This window comes from Poromitra crassiceps, assembly GCF_964638095.1.
Source record: "Poromitra crassiceps genome assembly, chromosome: 6".
Taxonomy (NCBI): domain Eukaryota; kingdom Metazoa; phylum Chordata; class Actinopteri; order Beryciformes; family Melamphaidae; genus Poromitra; species Poromitra crassiceps.
In genome coordinates this window covers 26,922,505-26,942,834 of record NC_139627.1, presented here as the reverse complement: position 1 = coordinate 26,942,834, position 20,330 = coordinate 26,922,505, and the positions used below count along the sequence as shown (strand labels likewise).

The 20,330-nt window shown below is 42.7% G+C and overlaps 1 protein-coding gene across 1 annotated transcript in view; it reads left to right on the top strand.

Moving 5' to 3' along the window:
- The window catches only part of ubr3 (ubiquitin protein ligase E3 component n-recognin 3), a gene marked incomplete at its 5' end in the record, with an annotated part of 59,345 nt that overhangs the window by 11,207 nt on the left and 27,808 nt on the right, over positions 1 to 20,330 (top strand). Inside the window, 11 exons of the mRNA XM_083638983.1 lie at positions 609 to 705; positions 1,801 to 1,942; positions 2,425 to 2,529; positions 3,467 to 3,637; positions 8,515 to 8,960; positions 10,136 to 10,224; positions 14,739 to 14,888; positions 16,745 to 16,878; positions 18,005 to 18,115; positions 18,388 to 18,588; positions 18,794 to 18,930. Of these exons, the coding sequence (XP_083495109.1) occupies positions 609 to 705; positions 1,801 to 1,942; positions 2,425 to 2,529; positions 3,467 to 3,637; positions 8,515 to 8,960; positions 10,136 to 10,224; positions 14,739 to 14,888; positions 16,745 to 16,878; positions 18,005 to 18,115; positions 18,388 to 18,588; positions 18,794 to 18,930 (1,783 nt within the window). The remainder of the gene's footprint in view (positions 1 to 608; positions 706 to 1,800; positions 1,943 to 2,424; positions 2,530 to 3,466; positions 3,638 to 8,514; positions 8,961 to 10,135; positions 10,225 to 14,738; positions 14,889 to 16,744; positions 16,879 to 18,004; positions 18,116 to 18,387; positions 18,589 to 18,793; positions 18,931 to 20,330) is intronic.

Sequence of the window (20,330 nt, the reverse complement as noted above, 5' to 3'; positions counted from 1 at the left end):
ATCGATCTCGAATCGGAAATCAAATCGAATCGGGACCTTGTGTATCAGAATCGGATCGGATCGGGAAATCAGTTTTAGTTTTAGACAGCTTTAACAACTGCCCTGCTATTGGAAGGCTTTATTGGATGAACTCAACTCTCAAAAATAAATTTAATTCCGCCCGCCCCCCATTACTTACATCCCCTCTCCCTGTATGGAATAGGCTAGTTACATCAATGTCTATGTCTCTTGTTACTAAATATAGGACTTTGCCTAATGCCTCTTTCCCCACCTCATTGGATCACAATCGAGATTGGTAGTCCTATCATATTGCTTGTATTTGTGTTTTAGTGATTGCTGCAGGTAACGAAAACAAAAGTTTACATTTTGATGCTCAATGTCTTGTCTTGTAAGTCCTGTGGAAATGGGAAAGAGATGGGTATGACGCTTGAAGATACAAGATTTGTACAGTGTTGAGCATTATGTCTGTGTCATTAATACTGAACAGGCCACTTGGGGGCAGGCTTACACCACCTTACAGCACTCATGGAGAGGAGGAGAAAAATGAAAAACTGGTTCACTGACTTTTCAGCATGTAACAAAGCAGATCTTTGCCTTTTCCCAACCAGCGGAGGTGTGGGAGAAGGAGTTTGACCCCATCATGGTTGTTCTCAGAACGGTCTATCGGCGTGACGTCCAGTCAGCAATGGACAGATACTCAGCATTGTAAGTCAACAGTGGTGCCTCAATTTTGTCAAATAAATGGTCTAAGAATTTATAGAATATGTGTAAAGTTCTGCTCATTTACCACACCTTTTTTTTACACCGTATACAGTCCATCTACTTTTGCAGCTCTGTTCTGGTAAATTCTGTTGGAGCGGTCATGTTCATCCCCCATGCCAAACGTGACCTGTATCATGTCCTGCTCAGCGTCATAGGGTCACCTCTCCCACCTGCTCATGAAGGGACATGATAAGAAGGGTCAGGTCTACACAGTGCTAGGGTTAGGGTTCCAATTAGATGGCTGTCGAGCAAGATCAATATTTCAGGCCAAACTGTAATGGAATTGAGGAAATCTTTCTTGTTTGCTTGTGGTGCAGCAGTGTCCAAAGACAAATATGCCAGCAGGTTTAAAGGAGATACTGTGGGGTTAATTTCTTTAGGCTCACTAGATGATTTGAAAATGCTAAATATACCAAAGGGTGCTTCCCCGAATGAGTCTTGGTTTGAAATAGTAGTTTGGGGAGATTACATTTTATAATGGGAATTTAGTATGAAGCTGCAGAGAGATCACCTGGGCATTTAATTGTAGTTACCTATATCTCTATATCAAACATATTTCTTTAAAGACCTGATTATTACAGCAAAGACCAGTGTTTAGTGTTCTAAACCTGACGACACAGAGGCACATTTCTCCTTGAAACGTATTGAAGCTGCTATTTCCCCCCATCAGTGTGATACCAGGCTTATGTTGCTCATTCACGCCGTTTGAATATGATGGATTGCCTGTCAGGCCGGCCCCGTTTTTATATACCCCTGATCCTTTCATCACTAATAGAGTGAGAGACTTTGCTGCCCATGGGCTGTTCTGTTGCATAGACTCAAAGCTTTTGTACATTGAATTACTCGGAACAATGTTAGTTGTCAGATCATCAAACTCCTATTTCTCTCACAGCCTTGCTTTGTATGGAAAAATGACCTTTTATTGCATGTAAGATAACACACCCTAATACACACCTTTATGAGTGTAGTAATTACTATGTTCTTTCTATTGTTATTTGTTCTTCTGATGTTTTTGTTGTGGATTATCTTGTCACCTAGCTTGAAACAGTCTGGCCTTCACACCGGCAACCCGTGGCCACCTTACAAAGAGAGGACTCCTCTGCACCCGTGTTACAAAGGCCTAGTCAAGCTACTGCACTGCAAGACATTGCACATCGTAATATTCACTCTCCTTTACAAGGTGAGCCTTTCAACACAATGCCTATTCATGTGGTATAATACAGCACTGCCCTTGCAACTCAATCTTTTCCTTTGAATCGGAAGCACTTTTATTTGCCAAATTTAATTGGTGAACAATGAATATGACTGTTCATATTGATTGCTGCTGACATGTATAAGATAGTGGTACAATACAGGATTGACACAAGAAGTGGAAGAGAAAAGTCCATCACAGTTTAGACAAGGTGTACAGTAAGCCCTACAGACAGTAGACTGAACATAAACACACGTTTATTTCATTCACTCCCAAATAATTGTTCTAATGTAGCACCATGCCATAGTTGGTAACACTACTAAGGATAATGTGGGTCCACTGCAGTAGTCCAAAGTGCCATAAGGTCACAATAAACATGCTGTTGAATTAATTGACCGGCGACATGGTAATAAACATGCCTATGTTTTGATCTCTTCTTCAGTCTAAACTAATACCTTGTTCTGTTCTAGATCTGGATGGATCATCAGAACATGTCTGAGCATGTGCTGTGCATGGTGCTGTACCTTATTGAGCTGGGCTTGGACAATCAAGTTCAAGACGACAAGGAGGATGAGGTGAGTTACTGCGGGGACACACCGGTACGCGGAACTTGCGCGTATGCGCCGCGCAGTGCACCTCCGTGCAGAAGGCGCTTAAAGTGTCCACACAGAGAGCGCAGCTCACTTTGCGCGCTCTGCTCGTCCGCTATATATTTTGCCCCAGATCTACTGTCTTCGTTATCATGGGTAGTAAATAACGACATAAATATATAAAGTAATATGTTTGGGATAACTGTTAATGGCTACCTTCGGTGTTATAAAATGCAATTGCATCATATTTAAGTCTGTTCTCCAACCGTTTTCCCAGTGCGTGCTGTTGTAGAGAGAAGGCGAGTCCTAGCTCTCTACTTGTTGCTCCGTAGGCAACAAGCCCCTAGAAGCCGCTCCCCCTCTCCAACTGCTCTTTCTCTCTTTTCACACTTCCAAAGGGTCAATCAACAATGTAAATAAACATTATTTCACTTTGAAATTGGTTTTATTTGACGAATGTCCGGTTTCGGAGTTCCTGTCTGCCCTGATCTGATCTGTTCTGCTTGACAGAGTCGCTCACGGGCGCAGACGGCCGCGCAGGGAAATAGAAATCTAGGCTGAGTTGCACGCCCTGAGCGTCCGCTGAGCTGCGCGCAATTCGGTGTGGACTGACAGATCTGTTAACATGGTGTCCTAATGAAACTGGCTGCACACAAGGTCGCGAATGGTCGCGCCGCGCAGCTTACGTGCAGGAGTCGCGTGCGGTGTGTTTTCACCGTTATGTGGGTTGTGAGTAGTGCCCAGAGTAGAAACATACAGTAGATGATGACTCTCTTACACCCAGATTTTCAGTTATAATAATAATGATAATCAATTTAATTTGTATAGTGCTTTTCAATGACCCAAAGATTCTGAGTTCTCCATGCCTTGCTGTGTAGGCTGCTGGCTGGTTTCCTACAGTGTTTGTATCTTATGCCTCCAGGAGCCTTCCATTGAGGAGCACTGCCATGACAGTTGGTTCCCCGGCAGCAGCCTTCTGTCCAATCTGCACCATGTCATCAACTTTGTGAGGGTCCGGGTTCCGGAGACGGCTCCTGAAGTGAAGAGAGACCCCCCTCCCAGCACCAGTTCTGAAGCTTCCTCTTTTGGCCAGGTAATAGAGAGATCTACTATCAGCTGGCTTGCTGATACACATTCTGTCTAGGACAGCTCCCCCGCTTCACGGCAGTATGAAGCGACTGGCAACGTTTGATTACAATATAAGTTAGCATTGTCTGTTGGTATTTGCTACTAAACAAAGGTTAAAAAGTACCCCGGATATGGTTTTGAAACAATACAGGAGCTGTTAAGGGACAACAACAAACAATATTTTGACATTCCAGCAATGCCATTTTTCTGTTGACACTTCGATTTTGACACTCAAAAACCACTGCTATTTTATTGAATAACAGTTTGATTCCCAGAAACCATTGCTAGCTCTAATAATCATGTCATGGTAGAAGGGGTGACATTTCATTGGTTGTCCACTGATAAATGTGACAAAAGTAGCAATAATTTATTTATAAATATGTTATCTTGCCTGCCCATTCATCAAAAGGGAAAAAAAGAAATCTCTTGAAGAGGGAAGTACTTTTAGATAGTTCACCCACACTGAAGAGAAATATACTCTGACATAGTATAGATCATGAAATGACATATCAGGGAGTTAATCTGCAGAATTTAGTGGTGTCAAGGATGTTTTTGGCAGAGAGTAATGATCACATCTCCAATGTCTTAAATATCTGTCCCTTTCTTTCGAAGCCAGGTGAGACATTTGCGTGTTAATTTGTGGTTATAATTCAACACTGTTCGGGAGTCACTATGGTGACGACTACTGTTAACAAAACAGTGACATCACTGCAAGTCATGGATACATAGAAACAGGAGGCAAGCATCAGTAGTAATCAGTATAATCCTGAGCGATCCTAAAAGAAAATCAAAACCTTTTGTTTGTCTATCGAAGCTGTATATATCATTTGTGATTGTGTAAATTCTCAACCATTTTTATGCCTCCGCCGGCGATAGCCAGGCTGGAGGCATTATGGATCCGGGTTGTCCGTCTGTACGTCCGTACGAGGTTCGTTAACGCGATATCTGAGGAACGCCTTGACGGAATTTCATAAAATTTGCCTTAAACATCCACTTAGACTCAAGGATGATCTGATTAGATTTTGGTGGTCAAAGGTCAAGGTCACTGTGACCTCTCGAACGCCATTTTCAAGCTTGTTAACGTGATATCTCAGGAATGCCTTGGTAGAATTTCATCAAATTTGCCTCAAACATCGACTTGGACTCAAGGATGAACTGATTAGATGTTGGTGGTCAAAGGTCAAACGTCAAGGTCACTGACCTCTCGAACGCCATTTTCAAGCTTGTTAACGCGATATCTCAGGAATGCCTTGATGGAATTTCATCAAATTTGCCTCAAACATCGACTTGGACTCAAGGATGAACTGATTAGATTTTGGTGGTCAAAGGTCAAGGTCACTGTGACCTCTCGAATGCCATTTTCCAGCTTGTTAACGCGATATCTCAGGAATGCCTTGATGGAATTTCATCAAAGTTGCCTCGAAGATCGACTTGGACTCAAGCATGAACTGATTAGATTTTGGTGGTCAAAGGTCAAGGTCACTGACCTCTCGAACGCCATTTTCAAGCTTGTTAATGCGATATCTCAGGAATGCCTTGACGGAATTTCATCAAATTTGTCTCAAACATTGACTTGGACTCAAGGATGAACTGATTACATTTTGGTGGTCAAACTTCAAGGTCACTATGACCTCATGAACGCCATTCCCAAGTCTGTTAACACAATATCTCAAGAACGGCTTGATAGAATTTCTTCTGATTTGGCTCAAACATTGACTTGGACGCAAGGATGAACTGATTCCATTTTGGTTATCAAAGGTCAAGGTCACTGTGACCTCTTGAATGCCATTTTCAAGCTTGTTAACACGATATCTCAGGAATGTCTTGATGGAATTTCTTCGAATTTGCCTCAAACGTCCACTTGGACTTAAGGACATTTTGGTGGTCAAAGTTCAAGGTCACTGTGACCTCACACACCCAATTTTCAAGCTCTGTAACGCAACATCTCGGGAGCGCCTTGACGGAATTTCTTCCAATTTGCCTCAAATGGCGATTTGGACTGTAGAATGAACTAATGGCGGAGGCATAAGTCCGCGTTGCGGTCGTTCTAGTTCATTTCTGAAAGAGTAGATGAAATTGCTACAGTGGGAAACTGGATAGTTGGCGTTTTATCGTGAACTGCCTGTAAAATTTTGCCTTTTAAATTCTTTTTTGTTTTATTTTCCCAAATTATCAACGGGAACACCAAAGCAATGAGAGGGAAGGATACTTAGAATATATTCTCATGTGTGCATTGTGCAATGGATTGTATATAATAGTACAATAGTGCAACAACACACTGCAATAGATTCTAACAATTGAATGCTAATACTAGCTACCTTTCAGAAACATCTTGATGCAATTACTCAAATTATTGATAGGAGTGTTAGTTACAGTTGGTGTTTTGCATTTGAGCATTTTTTGTTTTGAATTCACACATGCCTGGTAGTGCTTGGGGGTGGGGTGTGCATAATTATTTTTCTGCAATAGCAAAAACCTCGCTATGCACTGGCCCATAAGTTAGAAAAATAAAAGTTGTTTGTTTTCTTTTCTCCCTGGCTACACAAGTGTACTGTCCTGTGCTCATTTATGTTGTTGTTTGTTTGGTACCTTCATGTTCCTCTGTCACTTATTATTTTTATTATTTATTTAAATTTGAAATTTCATCTCGCCGTACTTGCTCCACAGAATTCCAGGCGTCTTACAGGGAATTGGAGAGAGGTAGCTGTTTGCACCCCTTTTTATGAATGAATTCGCTGAAGGCCTTTATGCCATTAGCAATGGCATTCATCTTTTTTTAATACATATTTATTATAAAAGAGTTTCTTTGTGTGTGTGTCTCCATTTCCGTGTATGTACTCAAATTGTGTGTGCATTTCAAAGGAGGTCTGCCTTGGTGTGTTATGCTGTGTGTATGATGCTGTGCTTCAGTAGGTCCACTGAAACTAATTACCTGTGTAATGCAGGTTTGGGGTAAACGCTTCTTAACCGCATGTCAGTGTGATTGATGTTGCTCTGACTGGGCTATATGATGTATGTTTATTTAACAGTGCTGCTCCGGTCCATTTTGTCAGGTCAGGTCACGGCAATCCTTCAGATTGCTGGCGATGTTTCGCATCAGGATGATTAGAATTTTCCCCAGGAATAGAGTTGTTCTGTGTGTCAGGAGACGTAGTCTTGAAACGTCAGCTGAAATTTTATAATGTGCATTTAATTTGACTTTTATGTGTACCGTGCCTGTCTGACTATGGTAATACAGCACCCCTCCAATCCATCACAATCCATCAGACTTTCAGTGATGTTGTCATTTGAGGAGATAGTGTTGGTGCTCTCAGACAGACCTGGCTGCAGTAGAAGTGGATATGGGTCACAATGGTTTTCTCTCCCTCTCTGGCTGAACATTATACTGATATAATGTGAGCTTGAGACTTGAAATATTGTGTGCTGTGAAGGGGCGGTTGGAGTTTGTATGTGTGTGAATTTAAAGAGCATGGTGCAGGTAAAAAAAAATCTGAATTGACATTTTGGGCTCATGATTACAGTGAAAACACTCCAAAAAGACAAAGACCCCCCCCCCCCCCCCCCCCCCCCCCCCACAGGCCCCCAGGGTATAAATATGGAGGAAAAGATGGCATTTTATAAATGGGCGTGTGACATAACAACAGGAGTGACATCACAAGAGGAGAATGTTCTGCTGGGGCTGACACAGGGATGCAAAGTCATGGAGAGTGAAAAAAGGTGACAGATACCAGGGCAGACATAAAACCACTCAGAAATCCTTATATTTTGGGCTGAAAAATGTGACTGTCACCTAAAGGTGACTATTTTGCATCCCTGTGACATCACAAAAGGTAGTTCCATGAAATGGAGAAAGAAGTAGGGCGTGCACATCCGCTTGAAGGAGGTCAGGTGCAGGACAAAAGGCAAATTAACTTAGAAAATAAATAGTCCGCACACTGATATTTAGTCAGCTCCCAGGTCAGTGTATTTGACGTTTCGACCAAATGGTTTTCAATCAGCTTTCTGATGAAGACCATTTGGTCGAAACGTCAAATAAACTGACCTGGGAGCTGACTAAATATCAGTGTGCGGACTCTATTTATTTTCTTAGTTCCATGAAATGGACCAGTGCCCCCTGCTGGTTACAAAAACTAGTCTAAACGCAGCCATGTGTGATTGAAAAAAAGTTTTTTTTTCCCCAAATACCATTGCTATATACCCCTTCCACATATTAATGCAATGTGGTCTTCAACCTGCACCATGCCCTTTAAGCATTTACTTGTGTATGTGTGTTCACAGTGGTTCTGTGTAGCTCAACATGTAGATTGTAGAGCAGTGATACTCAACTTACGGCTCGGGGGCCAGATGCGGCCCGCGACAGGGTGCAGAGTGGCCCCCCGACCATTTTCTAATAATTTCACGTTAGTTTTCATTGAAAACTAACGTGAAATAAAGTTTGACTGAGCTCCAGCTAAATTGTCAAATACCGCCGTCTGCTCGCTACCCAGGCACATGTATGTTCTTAACCTTACTAACTTAACCTAACTAACTATCCGGTGTGCACAACATTGTCAGACTAAACTCCAGCTGACAGTGACCCCAAAAACCTACAATCCACTACAGAAAATGTTATATTGTTTGTTTATTAACTGGCCCCTGGCCTCCTATCATTTCACGAAAGTGGCCCCTGGGCAAAGCAAGTTGAGTATCTCTGTTGTAGAGCATGGCACTAACACTGTGATCACACATGCAAATAAATAAATAAAAGTATGCTCTCATGGTATTGTAAGGTGTCCACCACATATATTGAGCAATACTTGCCTTTCTGAGAAGCAACTTGTTTCTTGTTCTGTGCTGTCGTAGAACCTGCGTGAAGCTCAGGTGTTCAGCCTGGTGGCGGAGCGCCGGAGGAAGTTCCAGGAGATCATCAACCGCAGCAACACTGAAGCCGCCCAGGTTGTCAGGCCCAAGAGCTCCTCAACACGCTGGGTCCCGCCGGGCACGCCCCCCCAGCTGGTCACGGAGATCCTGGAGATCCGTGAGAGCATGCTGTCCCTCCTCATCAAGCTCCACCAGAAGCTGTCGGCCAGGCAGAACTCTCTGTCGGCGTCCTGGCTAGAGGACATGGACACAAGCCGTCACACCCATGGAGACGGCATCACTGCCATCGAGCGCATCCTCACCAAGGCAGCCACGCGCAGCCGCCAAAGCAAGCGTAGCATCCAGGAGATCTGCGGAAAGGTGTCTCCTCCAGTGCCACCAAAGAAGAACAGTCCTACTGACAAGAAAACCATGGATAAAGAAGAGAGGTACTATACACACAGGTTACAATCACATCTTCATCATCATCATGCATTTACATTTGCACAGTTCCATACAACATATTCCACCCAATTGTATCTAATTGCAGTGGTTGCTAAATCATTTTGCGTTAGTACTGTATAACCGGATGAAATAGGAGTTACATCACCACACAGCTAAAACAATCTTTTCTAGGGTTATAAATGCTACAACACTTGTACTGGCTGTCAAAATCACCTGCAGAAACTGTATTATTGCAATACTATAATACTACCATAACACTCTTCAGTTCATACCATTAAGACTGTTTGAAAAACAAAATTAAATCCAGTAGGATTTGGCTTTCCCCCTCACATTCACCCCCTCTCCCTATTCTCTAGTCTCCAATTTTCCTCCTCTAATGATGATGAAATGGGCTATAACCACTCAATAATGGCCTTTTGGGGCTGAGTTGACCCCAAAGACAAAGACCAAGGTAGCATCTCTGCCGTCTGTGTGGACTGTCGCTGTTTCCAAGGCAACCGTTGGGCAGCGATGCAGTCAGAGGCAGTGAGAAGCGGGAAGAGGGGCTGCTGCCCATTGCTCAGGCTGCTTGTCTGCGCCCATGAAGCCAACGGTGAAAACTACTGAGCTGTGGCACTCCTGTCAGCATTTGTTTATGTCCTCTTATTAGGGACTCAATTTACAGTCTGCACCACAGCCTGCAAGTTAGGTGGGGGCAGGGGGTGGGGGTAGTCTGCCCACCACATTAGTATATAATATTCAACCCTCCCAACACTCAGAATATAACCTTGTGTAGAATAGTATCCAGTGCTATATAGACACATCTATGGATGGGATGGCCATGTAGCATTTATGAGGAAAACATGTCCTGTACAACAGACATGCTCATTCCCTGGAGATTGTAATGCATCAGAGGTGTGGCTAATGCTCCCATGGAAACAGGTTGTTAAGAGCGTATTGCAGTAAGTGCTTGTTTCCAGAAACCACTTTTGTCACTTAGCCAGCGAATCTGTTGCCATGGAAATACACTTCATTGCTGGAATCAAAATGACGACATTTGACATTTTTGAGTTGCATTTTTTTCCTTGTATTCAAAGCAATTAAGTTTCGTACGGACTGTTGTGCACATTGACATTTCATATTGATTGAATTGTACATCACTCATTGCTCTTTCTTTCAGACGTCAGAGGGCCAGAGAGAGACAGCAGAAACTGCTAGCTGAATTTGCTTCCAGGCAAAAGAGTTTCATGGAAACAGCCATGGATGTTGGTAAGAAGAGACTGGCTTTAGTAAACTAGCATTTTTCCCATCGCTTCACCTTCATTGCTAACTTGGTCCCAGAGTAGCCTTTTACAGACTGCAGAGTTGGTTGCATAATGAGTCTTGGAACCTAATAATAGCGGTGGTTCTCAATCAAGGGTTTGGGAAACCCAGCGGGTCACGAGACAGGATTTATTAGTTTGATTATTTTATTGTTATTACTAAAATAAACATTTGTTATGTTGTGATAAATGTTGTTACACGTGGTTGGCCTCTTCCATTGACTAATCAAGCAAATTGACTTGAAAATTGTTGTCACAATTTACTATTGTGGGGATTTACACCTACAAGAAGGGCTAGTGAATATAGACAAAGATTTGCATTTAGGGGTTGTTGTGAGAACCACTAGACTAATGATAGCACATGGTTATAGAACTGCGTCTGTTCTGACTTAGTCATGCAAGACCTTGTAAAAGCACTCCAAAGACACGGTTATGCTCATTTGTTTGAAGGACACCTTGCTAGCTTTGCAGGCAGCCCTTGAAGAAAAGAGCCGCTGGCTGAAATAAAGCCGTCACTGCTATGCCTTTTCCACTGAGTCAAGGTGACAGTGGGCCGTGGTCTCTGTAGGCCTGTTAGGAGAAATTGAGAGGAGAGTGCTCCTCTGGGGAGGTTGGGAGGGTGCGCGGGTGCTGGCTGAGGGCACAGAGGATCAAAGCACTAATAGTGGGCTGGACTCCCAGGGCCCACCCTGACACCGCATGGTTAGCGGATGAATAATGGCTGCTGTGATCAGACGGAGCATTCAGGCAGAGTTGTGTTTTCCGACCTCTGTGCGGACCGGACCTCCTGCTGAGCAGCAAGCTTTGTTGCTTCCCCTCAGGCCCGCTGCGGGCATCACATCACCTACACTACTGAGTAGGATTTAACTGGGACATCACGGGGAGATGCATGTTTAGATCAGGTGAATGGGTTGATTATAGTCATCTTTTAATTTGCCTGTATGATAGAGTTTGCCATTACCTTGTCCTTGAGAAAGTGTAGCACAGTTGAGGCTTTTCCATGAGTCTGCTATCCTAATGCAGGAGTTTCTGCTAACATTGGCAACATTAGCTTGTTTCTGCATCTTACCAGTACAAAGAACTGCCGTGGGTCTTTTCTTGAACTACTAGGCATCCCGCGCACTCGATTCCTAGGTGAGCCCTCGTGCGCAGCCTCGCCCTGGCTGCTGCTCAGGGTTAGGCTGGATCACCTGTCCTGGAGCTGGCAACATACAGCTGTCCATGGCTGAAGACGGGGGTCTGAAGCCAGACTCCCACTTCTTTCAGGGTCTGCCCCTTATGACATCACTGATGTCACAACTGCTTTTATGACATCACTGATGACATCACAACCTCTAATGACATCACTGATGATGTCACAATGTATGACATCATCACTGGGACTGTGTGTGTGTGAGAATTTATGACGTCACTGAATCACTGGGATTTATGACATCACTGATGATGTCACAGTGGGATTTATGACATCACTGATGATGTCAGTGGGACATGGGACAGACAGACAGAGAAACAAACAGAGCCCTAGCTCCCATTTATATACTGATGATGATGATGATGATGATGATATAGATATATTTATTTATTTCACAGAATTAATCAAATGTTACAGTATTTCTTGAATTTTAACAAGGACAGTTGGAACATCTATTCTAGCGTTAATCTTTTTGTTGCTTATGGCTTCACTGGCTACTGGCACAACAAGCTGTGGAAAAATAAAATAAAACCAAGATAAGGCACTATATCTAGAATACACATTGTATTTCAAACTTGCACACGGGGAAACATCCTCATCTCAGGTTTAATCATTGATGATGCTTAGTAATTACCTCAATACTTAAACTTGTAGGAATCAAGTCCTGTTATTTTTTTATCTTTTTATTTTAGTCACCATTATGTGATTAAGCACAGTATTTTTTTTTTTAGAGCTGGCAACATTTGAAAATGCAAACCTATGACTTGCATAGGGTTAATTAATTCGAGGATTCACACATTCATCTTGTAGGAAGCATAAAACCATAGCATACTGTATAATGGCAACACTTGTGTCCTTGTGTTTTACCTTTCTCGCGCGCGCGCGCGTGTGTTTGTGTGTGTGTGTGTGTGTGTGTGTGTGTGTGTGTGTGTGTGTGTGTGTGTGTGTGTGTGTGTGTGTGCGTGTGCGTGCGTGTGCGTGTGCGTGCGTCTAGTATGAACTCTGATGGCCTGAAGCTAAAGCTGTTGACATCTAATGCAAACAGCTTTCATTTCCCCAGGAACACAGTGACCTCTCCTGAAAATGCATTCCTCCAAAAAGCAATACATCAATTTCCAACACAGCTTGACATTTCTCCACAATATTTACTGTTCAAATTGAACACAGTCCTTAACATTTAAAACTAATTTCACACCAGTAATTAATTTCTAGTGCTGTGCCAATCACTCGGATAGGGATAGTCGAGAATGGACTTAATGTATATTGGAAGTATTGATATATGGCTGTTCCAATGTCCAGTGCTCATGCATTTCATTGCATCAAAGCACATTGAGTAATTTTTATTTCCAGTATATGTGTGCTAGTTATGCTGGTGAGGTGACCTGAAATTAATGCACTGATTAGTGGCAAGAACTTGATGACTGATAACAGTAATAAATCTTCCTGTTGACAGTCTATCCTCATACCTCTCCCCCACATATGAAGCAAGGCAATCGCACATAGGAATTACAGAGTAACACCCAAGTCGAAACAATGTAGGGGTTCAGCCCCGAAGGGGCTAACCCCTGTTGTTTTTCACCTGGTTTGTTATTCATTATTCATTGTTTTCCTTCTGCTGCATTGGCGCAAATTCCTGTGAGTTGGTACATCGGAGAGACGTCAAATTTAACCCAATGACAGATATTGGTAACTATTATTAGGTCCAGAAATATGAGCCCACTCGGCCTGAAGGTAGCGCTACAATTAAAGGTAAAAAATATCTGACCATTTGAAAGGCCGTAACTTCCACACCGTAAGTCCAATTTTGACGAAACCTCTATATTATACAAGTGAGTAGTGACCATACTCTACAACTTTGTAATTTGAACCCTCAAGGTCCACGTGGAATGGAATGTTTTTTAGATATTTTTAAATTTTTGAAAAACACATTTTTGACATCTCCTCCGGACCTAGACCGTTTGACCGATCACCACCAAACTTTTTCTGCAGCAACTATGCACCAAGCTAATTAAAACACAAAGGTTTTTCTGTATCTACTGTCGTTTTGAACATGTGAATTTTTTAAGTTGAGAGATTGTGGCGACGTGGCCTGTCAGCTACATTGTCGTACAGTAATTATCATGTCCGATTGTCCATTCATCACGAAACTCCATGAACATGTTCAGATATAATCAATGACCATGTGTGCAAAGCTGGTTTAAGAATGAACAGTAGAGGGCGCCACAAATGCGGAAGGTTTATATCTCGTAATCGGCTACATTTCTTATGAAAGTCCGTTTGCACGATCTAGGGTCATGACTTGGTCGATGCATACAATTTGGTAATGATTGATTAAAGTGCACCTGGCCTATCGCAACAAATCTAAATTCCTAGACATTTCACATTCCAAACATAGAAAAAAAAAGTTCTTGGACAGCAGACCACCTATTCCTAGAGGCTTGAACCCCTTTGATTTGATTCATTGTGGATTAGAAAGCAATAGTGTAGCATAACTGAGCATGATATTTGTCCCCTGAGTAGGAGCGTGGCTTGCAGTGAGTGACCTCCCTTAATCATGGGTTGTTGTTACCATGTTTAAGCCTTCCTAAGGAAGGCCTTTCACACTACATTACCTCCTAATGTTTGTGTTTTTCACACACTTGCTGAGCTCATCCCCTCTGGTTGGATGCTTTTCCCTTTCTGCTAACTGATAGTTTGTTAACACCAACAGATCATAGAGTAGAAAATCCAATCACAATTTATCTATTCTTCTTTTTGTGTGTTTGTTTAGGTTATTGCAGTGTATCCCCTGGTTATAGGTGTGTCAAAAATAATCGATTATAAGATGCATCGCGATGCAAACGTGCACGATTCTGCATCGATTCACAAATGTCAAAAATCGTTGTTTTTTTTGTTTGTTTTTATAATCAAATAAAATATAATGGAAGTACATGCAGTTGTTTATTTTAATTATGGATCATAATACAATGCAATTCCAAATGCACTTTTATTTTAAAAATAGCCACACAGTGAGAAAAAAGAAAGTGAGAAAAAATAAATCATGTATTGCGGAAAAAAGTGATGCATCGATTTAAGATGCATCGAGATGCATCTATAATCGAATCGAATCGTAGCCCTCTGAATCGTAATCGAATCGAATCGTGAGGCCAGTGAAGATCCACAGCCCTACCTGGTTATGATAAAAAAAATCAATTGAGTTTATATGTTTTTAGTACTGTTTGAAAGGAAGCTTTTACAACCCCACATTTGGTGTTTTTTGTGTGTGACAGAATCGCCAGATGCGGAGGCAGCCATGGACCTAGGAGCATCTGAGGTGATGGAGTCTGAAGTTCTTTACGACTGCGTGATCTGTGGTCAGAGTGGACCTTCCACCGATGACAGACCCACTGGCCTGGTAGTTCTCCTCCAGGCATCCTCAGGTACTGCATTACCTAGTGTCCCCCCTCCATTTCCAGACTGGACCTATACAGGACCGCATTGTTTCATCACTGTCTTGATTTGTAGTGCTATTTAAACAACCTGCAAATGCAATTGCAGCGTAGAGGGGTCAAATTAACAGGTGTATTTCACACACATGAAATTCTACTCCGCTATCACCAGCCTTGCCTGTTAAACCAAACAGTTATTCATGGCAGCTTGGTTCCACCATATTGGAAATCTAATTTTAATAGGCAGGTTAGCTGTTGTTTTAATTGGCTAATTTATCATTCATGTTGATCCCTGCTTGTTCTTAACTGCCTACTGCTGTTAACACGTTAACTGCCAGCGACGTATGCATACGTCAAGCAGAATCCAACCGTTAACTGCCAGCGACGTATGGATACGTCAAAAAAATCGTTTTTTTTTTTTTGACGGTGGATCCTTGATCTGGCCCTTTTGCATCTTCTATTATACTGTTAGAGCCGCCGGGCGTGTGCAATCCATTCCGCCGACCCACTGAGTGGCGACGGTGCTCAGACTATTGAGTGTTGTTTGGCCAGAAACGCACGCATTCCAGCTGAGCTCAACCGAGGACCCAGAAGCGAACGAGCCTCATTCTCATACTGTAGGCGAAAACCTTTCACACGGGCGCACGGCGGTGGGGGCTTCCACAGGTGGACTGGGTGGAAAGCACACTTTGAAGCGCGCAGCATAAGCCTAGAGTCACACAAGGCTTCGTCAAAGCTCTCAACCGAAAATCCAAGAACGGATTAAGCCACATCCACGCTCGCCGACGAGGGACCGCCAGAGAGAGGCTGCTGCTCACTGCTCAGACAGGCAGGAGAGACTGGCTTGTGACTGACAAACACGGAGACACGCCCACGGAGGGAGGAGTTGTAAGGAGAGGGGGTGCGGGTGCTGCTATGGAGGAAATTACTGTTCAGAACTATATTGTTTATGTCTGATGTCTCACTGATGCCAAAAATAAATGGTTAAAGTGACTGTTTGATATTGAATTTCACAAAACTGCGATTATCTCAGCTTTTTGTCTCAGACGCTGAAACCATGCTGTACTCAACGGCTAATATCTACATAACTACTAACTCTACAAACTAACTCTTTTAGACAGAGAAAGCACACATTCTATTAGTACTTTTGTGAACTTTGTGTTGACAAACTCCAAGCAGAAAATTATCCTTGGCTCTTGTAAAATGAGCCAGAATCCTCAAAAAAACCCTCTGGCAAAAGCTACCTACAGTAAAAAAAAAAAGGCTGGCAGTGAATGTGTTAAGAAGTCATTTCTATGCCATTTGTGTGGACAGAGGATAACTCACTGCAGTGAAAATAAATGGCATGTTTGATTAGTAATTAGTCACGTTGTAATGCGGTTCTGAACGCTCCGCCCTCAAGGTCAAAGGAACATCTCGCATGATCTACCATCCCCATAGAACTGCAACCACACAACAATGTAAACACATGAATTATATTGGTGCGTCCATAATGCCATACTATTATATTGTCCTCTTTGGTGGCCGGAAACATCATTTAAAGCAGGACATTCTTCCAGTGTGATATCACTGCCACTGATTGCAGAGATTATGTGCTGGAAATTAGCTGTCACTGGCTGTGTCTGATTTATCAGTCATTATTTTGCATTGGGGTGTGAGAAGCGTCAACATCTGTGTTATTAACATGGCATATGTTCTCACGCCACAATCACAGTCCTTGAGTGTTTAATGTAAATATTATAGACAGCCATAAACAGTGAATCTGAAATATTTATTACAATGAGTAGGAGTCATTGTCACTGACTGCTGAGTGCCACTGAATGGTTTCTCCTGTGATTGTCGTTCAGTGCTGGGGCACCGCTGCAAAAGCGAAGAGGCTAAGAAGCTGCCGACGAGTGATGAGGAGCACATCTACCCTGTGGACACGTGTGGTGTGGCTCACGATGTCAGGCTCACCCTCATGCAACGCTTCTTCAAAGATGTAAGTGAAGACATAGCCAGCTTTGGATGGGAGAGAACATGGTTGAAGCAAAAAGAGCACCAATAGGGATTGAATTTGTTCTCATGTGAAACAAGCGCTTCAGCAAATTTAATATGGATTATTCTTTTTGTGGGTTTTCATCCTATCGTTTTCTGTTTGATTGTTTGATTTCAAACTCATTTGTATGCTTGCCAGCAGGGTAAGCATCAGGACCTCCTAAAGTTGCTGAGACACTGTAGTACTTTTACTAAGCCCTTGTTTAAATATGTCTGTCTGAAATGCCAATGTTGGTATTATTTATATGCCAGCCGATGGCTGCATGTAGGATCACTTTTATCATACAATATTGCGTGACAAACATTGTTGTACAAACACGTAACACAGCAGTGGACAGGGGACCCATGTAAAAAAATCACTCCTTGCCTCACTTCAATAATGCAATTACAACCCACTCCCCTACACGAGCCTTCTTACAGATCAACTTCAAACTAACAAGTATAGGCTACTAGTTGTTTGGATATAACCAATTGCTTGGCTGGACATTCACTCATGGAATCTAGTGGTCAGTGACAAAATGGAAGGCAAATGTACAGACAAATTAACAAGAATGTGAAGCAAAGTCCAGACTTGAATCCTATAGTCAGTCTGTAGAATGACTATCACAGAGCCTGTAAGTAAGAATGGAAGAAAACACCACAATCCAGACATGCCAAGCTGATAAGAGTTGTATCCGGGGAAAATATTAAATAAATTAATAAACAATTCTCAGACACTTTTTTACTTTGTCATTATACGGCATGTGGTGTAGATTTTTGATAAAATTATTATTTCACTGTAATTTATTTTAAATGCAGGCTACAACACCAGAAAAAGTAAATGAGGTTGAATACCTTCTGAAGCCACTGTATTTGCTAGAGAACACTTAGTAAGGGCCAATATACTGTAGCATACAGTGTTTCCCCTAGATGTGTTGCTTTGGGTGGGTGGGATAGGCCGGGGCCCCCATGGCAATGGTAGGGGAAACACTTGCATAGCATAGGACTGGATATGCACAATTACAGTACAATATCAATAAATGCCAATCTTCCCCTAATCTTCATGCTGTGTTCTCTTGTGAATCTCGCAGAGTTCTTGTCTGCAGTCTGTGTCAATAGGCTGGGATGGGGGTGTCTACGTCCAGACCTGTGGACACACCTTACATATCGATTGCCACAAGTCTTACATGGAATCTCTTAGGGTAAGAAAAAGCTTGAACCCATGTCTATTGCTACATCATGGTATGTGGCCGTTGATATGCAAGTAGGCATGTTGTTAACCAATAATGTTCGGTCACACATTCTTTCATTGTGCTGTCCTGCTTACTGTAAAATTCCCTTTTTCTAAGCTCAGTGACTGTCACCTGGTTCCAAGTCTCGAATACACATCACATGGGTCATGTTGAAGGTGATTCTGGTCTATTTGCATTAGTTTCTTGCATTGATCTGTGTGGTCTGTTTTTTTTCCTTCCAGAATGACCAGGTCCTGCAGGGCTTCTCTGTTGACAAGGGTGAATTCACCTGCCCACTGTGTCGACAATTTGCCAACAGTGTCCTTCCCTGTCGCCCTGGGCGGGGCACGGAGGCTGGTGCCTGGCACATGCCCACTAACAAGAAGACATGTGTGCTGGTAAAGGAGGTAGAAGATCTACAGGAGCAATTGGGCCTTTTCCCAGTAAGTTTCACCTCAAGGTCAAGAGTTCGTCGTTACTAACCCCGTGTATGTCTCCATACCTGTCCTGAAACAGTCTGCTCATATTTCATACTGTCAGTTAGCTCATTATTGGCTGAACGGAGATAAACGTGACATGACATGACATCATCCTCAAGCTCATACTAGAAAGACATTTTGACTTCATTGTCATTGTCCCGTCCCCCAGGATGAGTCCAACTTGAGTAAAGAGATGGAGCTGGTTATCAAGGACATCAAGAACACCACCCAGAAGAAATACATGGACTATGGAAGGAACCCTGGCTCCCCTGATAATGATTTCCTCTTCATGTACTCTGTGGCAAGGTGAGAGCAGAGTCACATTGGTGGGTGGGACTCTCATAAGCCCCTCCTTAGGACTGGTTATGCAAATCTTACATACATTCCCATGTAGCATTTGCATAATCCCAATTCACATATTATAACCTCTTATTCTCAGAACAAGACTGTCTGTTGGCAGGGAATCTCTCACTACTTTTTGTAATTTGGAACTTGAGTAAAAAAGTGAACTTGATTGACATAAGAAAAGATCCAGGTGCATGCATAGGGGACTCTTGGGTCCGGTGTCCTCCTGCCCCATCCCACCCATTGTTTGCAACCTGAAAGGACTGATGATGACTTTTGGATGCTTTGCATTGTGGGACAGGATGCTGCCATCTTTAAGCACCTGCTCGATTCATTTCCTGTGTCCTAGTCCCCTTTTAGGCTTTATGAAAAAGCCACCGTAAAGGTGTGTGTGAGTCCTGAGATATGAGATATGAGCAATGACATGGTCAAAGTGGCTTATCTCTCAGTGAGTCTCTGTGGCTACTGACCTCTACTTCTGCACTCCTTGGACAGGGAGGTCCTCTAACTGCACCACCACACACATGAACACACACACCACTGACTTTTGTGGCCGGTGGACTAAACGCTTGTCTGCTCTTGTGTCTGCGTCTTAATGCCAGCTCCTCACCTTGAATAACAATGACTGTCCATTGTCAATGTCCACACAGAAAGCGAGTACTGTACGCTCTCCAGAATTGTAGTCTTATTTTGTAATTTTTTTTTACTTGACTTTTACTGAAAACCTCCTGAAAAAGAATTGAAATTCAATTAAATACTGCAGATGTTTCACAGTCTTTGTACCTGCACCAAAAATATAAATCGCTTTGCATTTTCTGAAAGTTGCTCAGGGAACTGTGAAGGTTTACTTGATTGGTTTTATTCATAAAACTGATTATGCTGTTATATTGGATCCAGAGGTGTTGATAGAATAATGTTCTTTCAAAGCACAACTAGCAGCTTTGGCAATTTAAACGGCATGGCTCCTCCATCTTCTTCACTGAGTCCTTTAGGTCTGACTGAGTCTGGATTTATTGCCCCCTCTCTAACTCAATTTTAGGACCACTTTTCTTCAGAGTGGTCAGTGGTCACACACCCAAGCTTGCTTAGTCACACTTGCAATTCTGCAGATAGCCCATTCACATGTATTTAGAGTTCTACATTACCTTGAATGATATTGTCTCTCTCATGGTGTAAATCCAGTTGACTGCTGCTGTCAATTTTATTTTCTTTATTCCCGATGTCTAAGTGATGGGAAAGAGGTTGATGAAAGTCCGCAAATGTATGGGAATAATAACTCAGCAGACCGGTCACAGCAGGCCAAAGAGATGACGGGCTTGCAATGCACTTCACCTTGGGGTCGTTAACTCTTTACCCCTCCC